The 14,519-nt window shown below is 32.1% G+C and overlaps 1 protein-coding gene across 1 annotated transcript; it reads right to left on the reverse strand.

Moving 5' to 3' along the window:
• Positions 1 to 1,855: 1,855 nt before the first annotated feature.
• Positions 1,856 to 7,621, reverse strand: LOC134707456 (uncharacterized). Its single transcript, XM_063567210.1, has 2 exons — positions 6,419 to 7,621; positions 1,856 to 3,937 (listed from the first exon to the last, which is right to left on the reverse strand). Exons 1-2 carry the CDS (start codon positions 7,524 to 7,526, stop codon positions 3,477 to 3,479), a joined length of 1,569 nt encoding a protein of 522 aa, XP_063423280.1. The 5' UTR covers positions 7,527 to 7,621; the 3' UTR covers positions 1,856 to 3,476.
• Positions 7,622 to 14,519: the final 6,898 nt, after the last annotated feature.

Genomic DNA, 14,519 nt, shown 5'->3' on the forward strand with positions numbered 1-14,519 from the left:
TTGTCACATGTCGTTTCATTTTATACTGTAAAAAAATTCAAGCAACAATCAAGCTAAAAACTAGCTTTCCTTCAGAATATGAACATTGATGTCCATCTGATGAGTTAAGCTTTTTTCAAATGATTTTTATTGTTCGTTCTTACGTTGTACTGTTATACCACTGTCCCAGGTTAGGGGCGAGTAGTGATCCCGCTTACATGTTTAACCACATTATATATGTATGTGCCTGTCCCAAGTAAGGAGCCTGTAATTCAGTGGTTGTCGTTTGTCTATGTGTTAAATATTTGTTTTTCGTTCATTTTTTTACGTAAATAAGGCCGTTAGTTTTTTCGTTTGAATTGAATTACATGGTCTTATCGGGGCCTTTTATAGCTGACTATGCGGTATGAGCTTTGCTCATTGTTGAAGGCCGTAAGGTGACCTTAGTTGTAAATGTCTGTGTCATTTTGGTCTTTTGTGGATAGTTGTCTCATTGGCAATCATACCACATCTTATTTTTATATTGAAGCATTTTGGGGCTCAACAGTAGAGGAGGCAAGTGAAGATGAATAACAGAAAAAAAACTAAAGTTAAAAAGGAGGGCCTTCATACCAATGCACTTAATAATTGTTCTTTTAAGACAAAATGGGAAGCTAGTTTTCACAAGAACTAGAAGATCCCCACTAATGAATTACAACAATGTGTGAATTAAAATTTTAAGACTTCTCAATGAGCATAAAAACTGATAGCATGGAGAAGGCCTGCCAAATTTTCCAGGCCCCCTTGATACGCCTATGATGGCCTGACTTACCATATGATGAAAGTAACAGGAACTTTTAATCACATCTGCTCGTTTTGTAGTTAAACATTAAAAATGTTTCGCTGGTCGCAGCCTGATACGACTACAGAGGTCGAACCCTGAACAGTTGGGGCAAATCTAAACACAACATTAAAGCTTGATAATATCCGAATTTGGATTGTGATCAAAGAAGCAGGGGCAAGAAGGCCCTCATTTGGCCCAAAAATTAAATCAAAAAATGAATCCCAACCTTCTATTTGTAGTATTGAACACTGTGGTACAATTTCAGAGCAGTCGAAATTCTTATACACAAGATATTATCCTAAAACTAAAAAAAAAGTTTCTTTAGGCCCCTTATTCGTAAACGATTGGAATCATCATCCCCAAAATTGTCCCAACCTTCCTTTTGTGGTATTGAACCTTCTTTAAAATGTATATAGATCTATTCACCTAAGTTGAAGGTATTGTCCGGAAACCAAATGCGTCTTTTGACGACGCAGACGATGACGACATCATAGCAATATACGAACCAAAATAAATTGCGGTCGTCTAAAAACAGCACTTTGATGGCCATGTCAACAAGCATATGAACAACAAGCCTTATAAATTTGAGAAATGCGAGAAGTTATTTTTATAAAACATAGTTTAAAAAACATCCACCAAGAAAACAACAAAAAGCAACAGTGTTATTTTTGTATCAGGAATTTGAAACTTCAAAAGGCCTAGCGAATCACAAAGCAGGAAAACATGGCAATACAGTTCACACATGTCAATACTGTGGGAAAACGTATAAATATCCAACCAGTTTTTATAGAAATATACAAGCCATAAAGTAAATAGTAAAGCAATCAAATAAGTTTTTCATTTGTTGCAAGTCTAATTATCACGTTTATCTACAATAAAAATTCTTCATCAGAAATGAATGCCAAACAGTGATAATTCATCGCATCTATAGTAAAATTGGATCGCTTTGCATAATCGATATTCTATATTATGTAGCTTTTATAACATATATTTGAACTTTAATACTCTTATTGTACATTTAAAAGACATATCACAATGAAAATAAGTTAAAATTTTGTTTCAAACCAATTATTTTGGTATTTTCAAAACGTAAACAAATACTGTTTTCCCATGATCCTTTATTCTACAATGAACATACTCGCATACAACAGTGAAAATGAACTTACTGGATTCGCACTTTATATACACTGATATATAATAACTACTTTTCATGATAATTTAATATATCGATCGGATAAACGGATTATGACACCTGGTGCTTTTTGATTTGCAAAACCTGTGTTTTTATATAACCAGTTATGGGGCCCTAAAAAATTCCCTTTATTTCCATTGATAATGAAACACCTAAAAAAAATTGCAGACTTTTAATATAAAAGGGGAAATATGGTATGGTTGCCAATGAAAGAGACTACTTTTCACCAAAGTTTAAACGAAGTGATAGCTATCAATTATTGGTCACCATAGATATAGGAAGATGTGGTGTGAGTGCCAATGAGACAACTCTCCATCCAAATAACAATTTAAAAATTAAACCATTATAGGTTAAAGTACGGCCTTCAACACGGAGCCTTGGCTCACACCGAACAACAAGCTATAAAGGGCCCCAAAATTACTAGTGTAAAACCATTCAAACGGGAAAACCAACGGTCTAATCTATATAAACAAAACGAGAAACGAGAAACACGTATATATTACATAAACAAACGACAACTACTGTATACACATTTAACAATGAGAAAATTCAATACCGTATAATCGGTTATAAAGGCAAGTTGCAATTGAATTAACTCTAAAATAAAAAATAAAAAAAGTTGGTATAATGTCAAATGTAAAATGAAACAATCAACGTGAAAATAAAGAAATATAAACATACAGCAAGAGAATTGATGAAATTGTGTCCAACAGGATCCCTATAGAATTTAAGAAGCAATTACACATCAAAGTAAGGCAAAACTAATATAGTTATAAAACAAGTTATTGATGCAATGAAAGAACACAATAGAAAATTGTTGCTAAACAGTTAGAGGTATAAAATTGGTTTTCATTTAATTAATCGAAACAAACGCTATATCAAATGCAACCAAGCTCATCTTATATAAATTTGCTATTTCAACTGTTGATTGCTGTTAGTTTAGTAGGTTAGCACTGTAGGGTTTTGTGCAATATTTTGGGCTTTGCAGAGATTCTTTTCGTTGAGGAATGAAGTAAATCCTAACGGTGTCATTTGAACTGTTTTTAATTCAACTAATCATAGTTTATTTATTTAAATTGGGAATATTGATACCCTTGATGATGTATTTTTGCCGATTTTAGACGGGTTGTATAGTCTTGAAAGGTGTCTATTGGTTCACATTGTAATAAAAAGCTAAACAAAAAATGAATACAATTGATCGTTAGAAAGCAATGCATATTATCAGGTCAAAAATAACTTTGATAAAAATGTATACCATAAATACATATCATTGTTATTTAATTTGAATAAACAAACGTGTGGTCTTTGTTTACCCTTTTTCTGTTAACTTATAACCAAATAACAAGAACATTTCACTTCTGTGTAATAATTCATATATATTTCATTTTATATATACATGTCAATTAAAGGTTTTAAAGGAAAATGTTATTAAAAGGCTTATCTTGTCAACGCATTAAAAATCGTAATCGCTTTACTTTTTTGTCATCCATTAATCGCACGAATGATTTCCTTTATAGGTGTAACCAATGAATAACCTGACCCTGAACAGAAAGCAATTGCCATACCCACACAACCAGTATTTAGTGGGGTGTGTCCTGTAATATATATACATGTTCCTGAATCTCCTTCCTGTAGGGGAATATTCATAACCATTTGATTGTACATAGTGAAAATCCGCTTCTCATTCAGCGATCCGACGGGAATCTGAATATGAGCGGGTTGAGCAATTAATAGTGGTTGAAAGGTTGACCCATTGGCCTGCACGTTGATCTGGCCAAGATCCTGAAAATTCACGTCCTTATCTGTTGGAAGGTCGAATTTTACATTTTGTTTTATTCCTGTAACCGCACCTGGAGCCATAACTGACACCGTTTCCCTGGTACAACACAGCATCGTATGATCGCAGAAATTTTGATTCACGAATGGTAAAGTTGACGATATACCTAAAATGTAAAACATACACAAGTACAATTACGTGTGTTTAATTTTTAATTAATTTTTCTTATTTAATGTTTGCCTATTGTAAATGGTCGAACGGTGACTCTTAGTCTCATTTCTTTTTTATTGGACTTGAGTCTTTCATCGCCAGATTGACAACCATACTAGATCTCTTTTTCGAAAAAGATACAGTTACTGATTTCTATATAGGAGAGAAAACCAAATGCATTTAAACAGGTAATTTGGGTATACGTAAGTGATACAGCCACAAACTTGTTTGCCATTGTTTTCACAAATCAGTGTGCAAAAGGACCAATGACATACAAAATGTTTCAAAAGTATTGATTTTTTTTTCACTTTTTCTGAGACTAATATATTCATTTCTGCATACAAATATTTTGAAAAAGGTATGACACAGCTTCAACATTAAAAAAGTGATTCTCTGCGGTGAGTGTACTTGAGTTTGCTTGTACACTGTTCCTGTCACATAGAGTTGTCATTTTGGATATATTTATTAACATTGCCATATAAGCGGTAGCTTCGATAGCAATATAAACAGGTTCAGCCCATCATTCCTTAAAATGCCATGTTCTAAAAAAAATATTATATTGCAGTTGTTATCAAATAGTCCGTTTCTATGAATGTGGGCGTTTATTTTAGTTCTCTCTGTTGTTCCGTTGATTTGTTGCATTTCAGTGTTTTTGTTGTTTCGTTGTTTTCATTTTATAGTTCATGTGTATCATTCGGTCTTAGTTTTTGATCCGGATTTGTTTTCTCTCTATCAATTGATGACTTTTGAACAGCGGTATACTACTGCTGCCTCCATAGAAAAAGAATCATATTGCTGGACTCTATATCTGACATCCCTAAAAATGCATAGTTGACCTGATTGCATATGTATGCGTTCTATGATAAGAACAGACCCCTTCCAGTATTGGTCTTATTGTTGGATGGGTGATGACCAACTAACTGAATTTGCATTTACATGTCTACCTTGCGGACGTTTTATTAAAAAACTATTCTATTATATGGGTCATGAACATTTTGTAGGGCATCAAATTATGCACAACATTAGTTTTTCATGTAGTTTTCTGGTGATGCTAAGCTGTTTCTGTAAAATTATAACGCAAAAACGTTAGTCCCGATACAATGAACTATTTATTTACACTATAAATCTAAATTAAACAATGAATTCGATAATTCAGTATGAATTTTTAAATGTCATTCATTAAATAGTGTCCGGAACTATGTAAACAAAACAGTAAAAATGTCGATAGGGAATCAAAACACATATGTGTATGAGTAGACAAACATATTATTGTTTGTATGTTTGAAATACTTAACACAGAAACTAAACGTTAAGTAAAACGATCCCTATAAACTGTTTCTATTAATGGCGAAGACATGTATGACATTAAAATTTTTTTTGCAATTTTAGTAAATGTACGTATTTTGAATTGACGGAAAGAATAAAACAAATAAGATAAAAGTCTTTTGGGTGTAAAAATGATGAAACAATGCACTATACTACAATAATTACATTAAATGTATGTTTCACTATAATACGTTATTCTGATTGGCTAACTGTACATCACGTATAATTCCTTAAGCTGTTAAGCAATTGCATTACTCAATAAAACTTTTCATTCATGATAACACGAGGTCCCAAAAAAGTGCATAGGTGAATTGAATAAAAAAATCATAAAAACGATCCTAGCTAAAAAAAAAATGTAATTATCAGTATTGAAAGCTTCTTTTTGTAACTTCATAGGCTTGTGAAAGCTTCCGCGCTTCATACAAAATGTACTTCGGTCGACGCTTTTACACCCCAATGCCAATGAAGTTACAAAAAGAAGCATTCAATTCTTAAATATACTACACATCATGAGTAAAACTTGTTAAACAGAATAAAACAACTGCACTCATACTTCAAATTCGTATTCATTTCAACCATTGTTCCACAGAGAAAAGTTAAACGTTTCAATTACAAAATTAAAACAGAGGCTATTGTAAACGAAGTTTTATAATAAGTTTTGACTAAATAACAAAATTGATTACCAACACCCTACTCATTAAAATATCTTGTCTATTGAAAAAGGTAGACTTGTGCTTTGGCTTTATTTTAATTAGTTGTATACCAATTTTCATTGATTTCGAGGAATTGACAACTAAAATGAGTGTTTAACGAAGTATACATTTTCTGTAAGCTTGTAGAAATTTGTCAATACCAAAATCTCAGGTACACAAGAAAGTTCAATCTTTCCTCAGTGAAAAAAAAATTGGTACACACTTTAAATGTTTAAGTTAACGAATCCATCTTTATATGATGAATAAAATAGATAGGAGGCACTAAAACATGAGAAATGCAATGTTCTTGAATATGGTTAAAAATAAAAAGTCTTGTTAGATACTGACTACAAAGATTGTCATACCTAAATGTTTTTCATATGATAAATTATATTATAATATCAAAATATGTTATATACCTAATACGCTTGGTGACTGAGGGGGTCCATTGATGACACGTAATATATCACTAGGATCGATGATAAAGTCAGGCGATTCTATCACGACTATACCTGCATCTACACTGGTCCTGCTAGAGTCATCATGTTTGAAAACTCCACGAATAGCACTACCACATACACGTGGACTTGACTGGCCAGGATCCAAAAAGACATCAACTTCCCCGTTCTGACACATATCATCTTTAGGAGCTAGCAAAGTTGAAAGACTGTAGAGCACATGTGCGCATGTTAAAAAACATTTCAATTTTCCACCAAATCGGTAAAATCCTCCCAGAGTTCCACATGTAGCTTTATTGCCTATCTTATCGCCTATTCGTAAAGTGGTGGAGGCGAAGAAGCCGTAACCTTGTAAAATATCTGTTGGTAAGCCATTAATGGTTGATGGAAAATGGTTTTCCCCGAGAGGGATGTACCCTTTTCTGTGACAAAAGAGTTGAATACAATGCATTTGTAAAAGGTTATGATCAGAGCCATAATTTGTAGATTTAATGATCGTTGGACAAATTAAAGAAAGATTTCTGTGTTGCTTGAACACTGTTGATGCCACTTCACCATTGATTTGTTGCATTGAGAGATTGTATGAAGACGATCCTATCGTTTTCTTTATTGCCGCCATTATATCTTTCATTTCATCTTCTTCATTGTGGGAACTAAATTCATCAAAGCTGAAAAATTTGACCTCGAAATTCAAAAACGTACTTGGTATTTTTGGAAGGCGATTTCCATTCCATTCTATAGCTATTAACTTATTGCTTGCACGCAAGCATTTTTCCTCGGAACGTGACACTATATTGTGACATTCACATTTAAATGCTGGATAAATGTCGATGGCATTTTTATCCAAGATCACTTTGTAATTCTTGTAGAATTGTCTAGTAACTTTCCAGGCCAAGGCTTTGGTTATGTCATTATTTCCCATCTCAAAAGATTTTGACAATACTTGAAAGATACATTCATCTTCATAATGAAAATGAGATAATAACCAACGGCAAACGAATGCTAATTTATTCTCAACTGCAATAAGTAGTATATCCTGGTCTAAGTGCTGGTCGTACTGATGTTTCATTAATGAGCTGATTATTAGATACTCCGATTTGATGTTATATGTATTCGAATATTCATCAAATGAGAAAAATAGTTCTAAAAAATAGTTAGAATGTGTTAAACACCAGATGATGAAGTTGTGTATCTTAAATGATGTTTTGTAGTTTGATATTTGAGTGTTGACGTACAACCTTACTTTGATGTCAGGAACAGAAAATCAAATTCAGTAATGTTATGAGGTTGTAATTACTTGAAATATTCACATCTACCTAAATTATTTTGCTTGACCTTAAAATATATATTTACATAGGTGGATTTTTACCGGTTTACATGTGTTTGAAAAATAATGTTGCTGTGTAATTTAGAAATCACTAGAACAATAGTAGTTACTGATGGTGTATATGAACTTTTTATTTGACTTAAATAATAATTCCTGAATTATAGTAAACTCAGATGCGTAGAGTATTCTAAACGTTTGCTTTCTACAATCGTCCGTTATGGAACATTTGCTTCACAGCTGATTAAGGATATGTTACTTATGTTGTACCTACAATCCAATCCCCTTTCACGAATGCCATCTACCGAATTAAACATGTTACCAGGATTGTACGCATATGAGCAACACGACGGGTATAATATGTTGAACAGGATCTCTTTCCCTGTCGGATCAAATGAGATCACACCTAATTTTTTTTGTATGGTTTGTGTAGCTTAGTGACTAGTTTTTTATGTTGTGTGTTTGTGTACTTTTTTGTTGTCTTTTTATCTTTTTCCTTTTGAGCCATGGCGTTGTCAGTTTATTTTCGATTTATGAGTTTAAATGTCCCATGGTATCTAAAGTCCCTTCTTTACAGATAATAACGAATTTATATTAAGCATTCGATAACTTAACTATTTCAAATAACCTTACAAATGAATATTGAATTGAACTTTATTCATAATGCACTGCGAGGTGAAATCGAAACGAACAATTGCTTTCGGATTAGTCTTATATGACACTTGCTCAGCGGAAACCAACATATAACAGTTTTAAGTCTGTTTGCTTTCATTTACGGAAATCAAACCAGTTTTTATCTACACACCCATTAGCTATAGACGACCAAGGCAAGTGTGTAAAACTCCATGTTTGAGTTTGATAATAACATAGAATGAGATTTCGCAAATACCTTTTTTCTTTCGTTCAATAGACTTTATTATTGAGTCTATTTAAGACAGCAATTCTCCATAGAAACTATAGATGAAATAAGTTATTTCTTCACGAATCCTATTTCAATTTCGTCTAAATCATTATTGTTGCAAGTATGACATGGTAAGCATATGTGATGCCAAAATGATAAATAAAATACTAGGATCGAAATCAATAAACAAATGAAAGTCGATAAATATTTTCAAATATTTGATCATTACACGGTTAAATTAGATAAAATAAATGATTTTTGTCCAAAAGAATAATTGCAAGAAGTGAAACTTTTTAAACTTGCCATTGACAGTTTCACTTGAACTGGATGTTAGAATTTGCAATCGTCGATGATATTTCATTTGAAGTCTTCTGTCAACGAAGCAAAGAAGATTCATTCCATCACAAGTTACATCCAGAGTAGAAAATGTCTCTACAATGATAAAAGGAACATTAAACAAATCAAATATATACCAAGAAGTTTCATCTAAAATAATATTTCAGGACAGAAAGTTTATATGCACTACTATCTTATTCAAAGGTCAAAATATAGGGCTGTGCATATTTTCAACATTTATATGCATTACTTCTAAGAGTTTAAACTAAAATATATACTACCCTAACCTCCATTTTTGGACTTCCTAAGAATTAAAATTTAAGCGCTACCATGTTTTTCTTTAGTGTGTATATTTCCAAGCGATGTCAAAAAAATTGAACATGCTTGAAATACTTGAATAGTTAAGTTTTACTCTAAAAGAAATGAACTTAGAAAAAAAATTCAAGGAAAATCCTATTTACTATCTGTACAGATATTGAATAATTCATTTCCCAGACACTTATTCTCCGTTATTTTCCTGCATGCAGTAACCTGCACCACGAGACCTCTCGTTATAACTTCGGTCACGACACAGCGCAAGTGCGAGGGGGAAACCGTGATGAAAATATAAAGACACTTTAGTCGCGATCAACAACAACTTAATGAAATATTATTTGTCGATAATATGTTATATGTGCCTGTCCCAAGTCAGGAGCCTTAATTCAGTGGTTGTCGTTTGTTTATGTGTTACATATTTGTTTTTCGTTCATTTTTTTACTTAAATAAGGCCGTATGTTTTCTCGTTTGAATTGTTTTACATTGTCTTATCGGGGCCTTTTATAGATGACTATGCGGTATGGTCTTTGCTCATTGGTGAAGGCCGTAGGGTAACCTATGGTTGTTAATGCATGTGTCATTTTGGTATCTTGTGGACAGTTGTCTCATTGGCAATCATACCACATCTTCTTTTAAATAGATAAGTAGTGAATATAAAAAAGCGCAAACAAGACTTAGTTTAACATATATGCAAACATTTTTTTTAATAATTTCGATAACATTAAAATTTCAAGAAACTCAATTCATTTAACCCTCATTGGTAATTTTGTGTAAGTCGATGCATTACATTATCAGATTGATATACTAGTAATTAGTGTTGTCAAATCGTACACTTTTGCCTAACCGGTTACTCGTATAATCGTTCGACCGATTAACCGGTTAACCGGTAGTTTAATTTGATGTTTGAAGGCCTTGTCAATAGTACCCTAATCACCGATATAAGAAGATGTGGTATGGGTGTCAATGTGACTACATTCCATCCAAGTCATACATTTACGTTTTTATAATACGATGAATTGAAGTTTGGCCTTTGGTTTTATAAGGCTTGTCTGTGAAGAATCCTGTAGAAGTTTGACTTTTAATAATCAAATACACGGTATCAACTTTGGCGTTTGTACTAACTTTAAATTGAAAAATTAAAATTAAACGTCTTGATCTCGTAAAATATGTCTGAAACCGATGATTGTTCCATTTTGTCTTCTTGTCTCCGAAAATAATATAAGGTGTTTCAATTAATTTAGTTAAAAGATTGACAAAGACATGCATGACGTAGATTGCACATTCAGATGTATAATACTATATAAGATCAAAAATGAAATAAATGAAGTAAATCGGAAAATTTAATTGTATTACTGATTAAAAAATACTGTTAAAAAAACATGAAACTTATTATGTTTCCTTAAGATCTTGCCCCGAGCTGAGAGACAAGTTCTAATTAATTTTATATTTTTGGATTAACAAACCAATCAATATACTGGACAAAGTCAAATTAATTACACAATTATTAAAGAAAACACAACTATTTAATGATTCCAATACATTTATATCAAATCTATTAAAATTGAAAAAAAGTCCGGTTAACCGGTTAGCGTTTTTGGTATTCGGTATTCGGTCGTTCGAACGGTTAACCGGTTAACCGGTTAACCGTTTACAACACTACTAGTAATAGAAATGTTAAAAAAAAAATGGTTCACAAATGTTGTGGCCAAATGTGGTATTATATTACAGGGTTTGGTTCGACGCTTCGTTATTATAAAACTATCAAGAACCTTACATAGATAACAATTCATTTATGCCCCTGAAAGTGCGACTATACTTGTTTTCGTTAGTATGCCTCTTTGATCGTATTTATCCATTTCAATCGACATTTTATAGTGTGCTATTCTATGTTGTAATGTTAAACTTCTGTTTCACGTAAGAGTGAAGTTTGGCGTCTGTTAAACTTTAGTTTTACTCTGGTAATTTTGAACACTTTCCTTTGTTGTTTGTTATGAGCCAACGATCCATGTTGAAGGCCATTCTTTGGCCTATAATTGTTGACCTTTTACACACTTTTACTTGGATGGAGAGATGTCTCATCGGCACGCATACCACATTTTCTTATCTCTTACTTACAACAAAACATACTACTTTTCGTATAGTTGTGTTGACACCTGTTGTTGACCTGACAACGATTAATGCTTAGCAATTTATGTACAGTATTTTCAAACTAAACAAGAAAGAAATTGATTTTTGAACTCGTTATTTTTCTTATTCCGGAAGTCAGGATAATAAATTGGGTTGGCAAAAATGTCGTCTTCCATCTAAAACAGATTGTAAAAGAAGATGTAAATGGGGAAAATCTGATAAACACTCTTGATTCTTTTTTGAATAAATGTATGAATGTTGCTGATATTCGAGAGAGTCATATGGTAAAGAAACACATCATAACTACATCACGGCTTAATCAAATTGAGAATGGAAATCGGGAATGTGTCAAATGGACAACAACATGACCACAGGCCCCTATAAACATTTGAGGGTCCCTACTACATGTTTGGTTTAGGTACTTAAACTAATTAAAAAAAAAGGAAACATTTGTTCATCTCAGCCTCTAGTAAGTGTTCTTCAACAAATTTTTTAGTGCTTTGAACTTACTCGTTCACTAATATCAAAGAATTCATCATGAACATTAATATATTTGTAATAAAATATATGAAAATAGTTGATTTAACTATTTTGGAGTGTACACAGTTCTTTTGATGTTTTAGATTAAATACGTGCTTTTGATTGTCCTTTTGGTTCAGTTGACAGTAAAGGCTTTTCAATTCTGTATACTACACTTCCATACAATCTTATCAAACAAAAGTTTTCATATTTATTTAAATGTTAGTCTAGAAAATCTTAATGCAAATATATTTATTGTAACTCATTTAAAGCCTTCTTATCTATTGAGAAAGTTTAATATGTAAACGTCAATTTGTTTGTATTATCTTTCATTTTGCTAGTGTTTTTTGTATATGCGACTTTTTGTGTTTCATTGGTTCTTATAACGTGACTCTGTACTTTAAAATATCCCGTCATTATGGTATTGTTCAATTATATTCCATTATATTATTGTTCTATTATAAATTTGAAAATACTTTAAACGACAAACGACAAAATTAGAACTTTAGTCAATTTTAAATCTCGGTCTAATTCTGAAATTAATTCTAACAGAACTTTTGATTTTTAACCCTGTAAACAACCTTTCCCAATGTAAATTATATTTTTTTGGAATAAACATTGAATGACAAAATTTCTTTCTTTGTGAAGTTTACATTTTCTGACGTCAGACACGCAAAGCAATGACTGCGTATTTGAATTTGATAGAAGCTTTTGTGCTTTTTTTGTATATCATTGTTTGTTTTGAAATTGATACACAGTGACGACTGCTGTACCCATATATTAACTTTTATTTAGTATGTCTGTTTTGTTCACTATTCGCGCTATAAAACCAGGTTCATCCACCATTTTCTACATTTGAAAAATGCATGCACCAAGTCAGGAATATGACAGTTGTGTCAATTCGTTTGATGTGTTTTGTCATTTGATTTTGCCATTTGTTTAGGGACTTTACTATTGAAATTTTCAAGGAGTTCAGTATTTTTGTGATTTAACTTGTATATTCATTGTAAAACATTATAATAATATAAAAAAAACAAGCCTATAAAACTAGAATTGTTTTAATGTCTGATCTTTAACTTCCTATGTTTAACCTACCGTTTTTTGAACAGATATGATAACCCATAGAAGTTCAGTGTTCTATGTAAAGTATATATCTGTTTTACGATTGAGATAATCGTAGCCCACTTAAGAATTCAGATATTAAAGTTATTTAACCTGGAAGAGATGCAAAGGAAACTAAGGGGGAATATGTACAAAAAGACAACAACTATATAAAAAAAGCCAAAGGCCCCCATGGCCATTAATGCAGAAAATCACGCACCAGGAGGTGGGCTTAAGCTGGGTCAAGCTACCAGAGCCTCTTGGAGTTAAACAGTAAAAGGGTACCAATTTTGTTAGGTTTAACAATAACTTTGTCAATATGTTAAATGAGTTTTGTAGCACATTAAGTGTCTCATCTGCTTTTATGAATGTTGAATGAATTATCTTTAACTTATATAAAGGGGCACTAGCTACGAAATAATTAAAACATCTAAAATAATATTTGTTTTGTTTAATCATTAATGAAGTAGTGAAATTTTAATTCGCTTTTAACCGCCAGTCTGCTTCAATTTTGTCAAAATAAAGTCAGAAACATTGATGATGAGTTATTCACTTGCATGTTAATGTCATTGCAAGCAGGAAAAGGAGACGTCAAATTAAAGCACGAGAAACAATTCAATAGCAATCATAAAATAAAGGATTTTCTTATAATATAAGTTAGACATTCAACTATGCAAACATATTCATTATTTTATAACTTACCATAGTTATCTATTTTTTCGTATTCTTTTGAAGATTTCGAAGATCGATCTTTATCGGAAGTTTGTTCAATTTGGTCATTTCCGAGACTGTTGCTATCGCTAACTGGAGAGAACATATATCATTAAGTGGAGAAAATGATATTTCTTTGAAAATATTTATCTTGGATGCGTAAAGAAAAGGTACATGTATGACTGATTAAATAGAAATTATTATACGTTTCAGTCATAAAAAAACTAAATGTTCAATATAAATAAGTGCATCTGTCAACGTTATGTGCACATGTTCGTATTTCATGGTAAATATGTGTCATATATTACAACAATTACTTTTTTCCAAAATACTAGTGTGTCAGGAGCACATTATTTCAAGGAAATTTTAACCATGGCTAATTTGACTAAAGAAATTGGAACCTTAGTTTTTCAAATGTTTCTGATTCTATCTTCAGAGAATGTAGGAAGAGTCTGTATTAACCGGATTAGTTCCGAAGAACAGACAGCGACGTCGGTCGTCTCGTGTTAGTATGGTCGCTGCTACTGTGGTTCCATCTAGGTCAAGTCAAAAGAAATATTTGAAAATCGGTATTTTCTGCTCTATGTTGAATGATACCATGGGATCTCAAACGTTAAAATTGACGCTCAGCGATTCTTTCTAGTACATTTTATGACCGTATGTTCTCTGAAAAATGCATTTAATTTGTCATGGGTCGTGATACAGCCATCTATCTATAAATCAGAAGC

This window comes from Mytilus trossulus, chromosome 1 (genome assembly GCF_036588685.1).
Source record: "Mytilus trossulus isolate FHL-02 chromosome 1, PNRI_Mtr1.1.1.hap1, whole genome shotgun sequence".
NCBI classification, from domain to species: Eukaryota; Metazoa; Mollusca; class Bivalvia; order Mytilida; family Mytilidae; genus Mytilus; species Mytilus trossulus.

Excerpts from the sequence above, each read along its gene's own strand:
- LOC134707456 (XM_063567210.1), bottom strand. The coding sequence starts at position 7,526 with ATGAAACATCAGTACGACCAGCACTTAGACCAGGATATACTACTTATT. Across the intron at positions 3,938-6,418 it reads TCAGTCACCAAGCGTATTAG|GTATATCGTCAACTTTACCA; the intron begins GTATATAACATA and ends TTTACATTTTAG.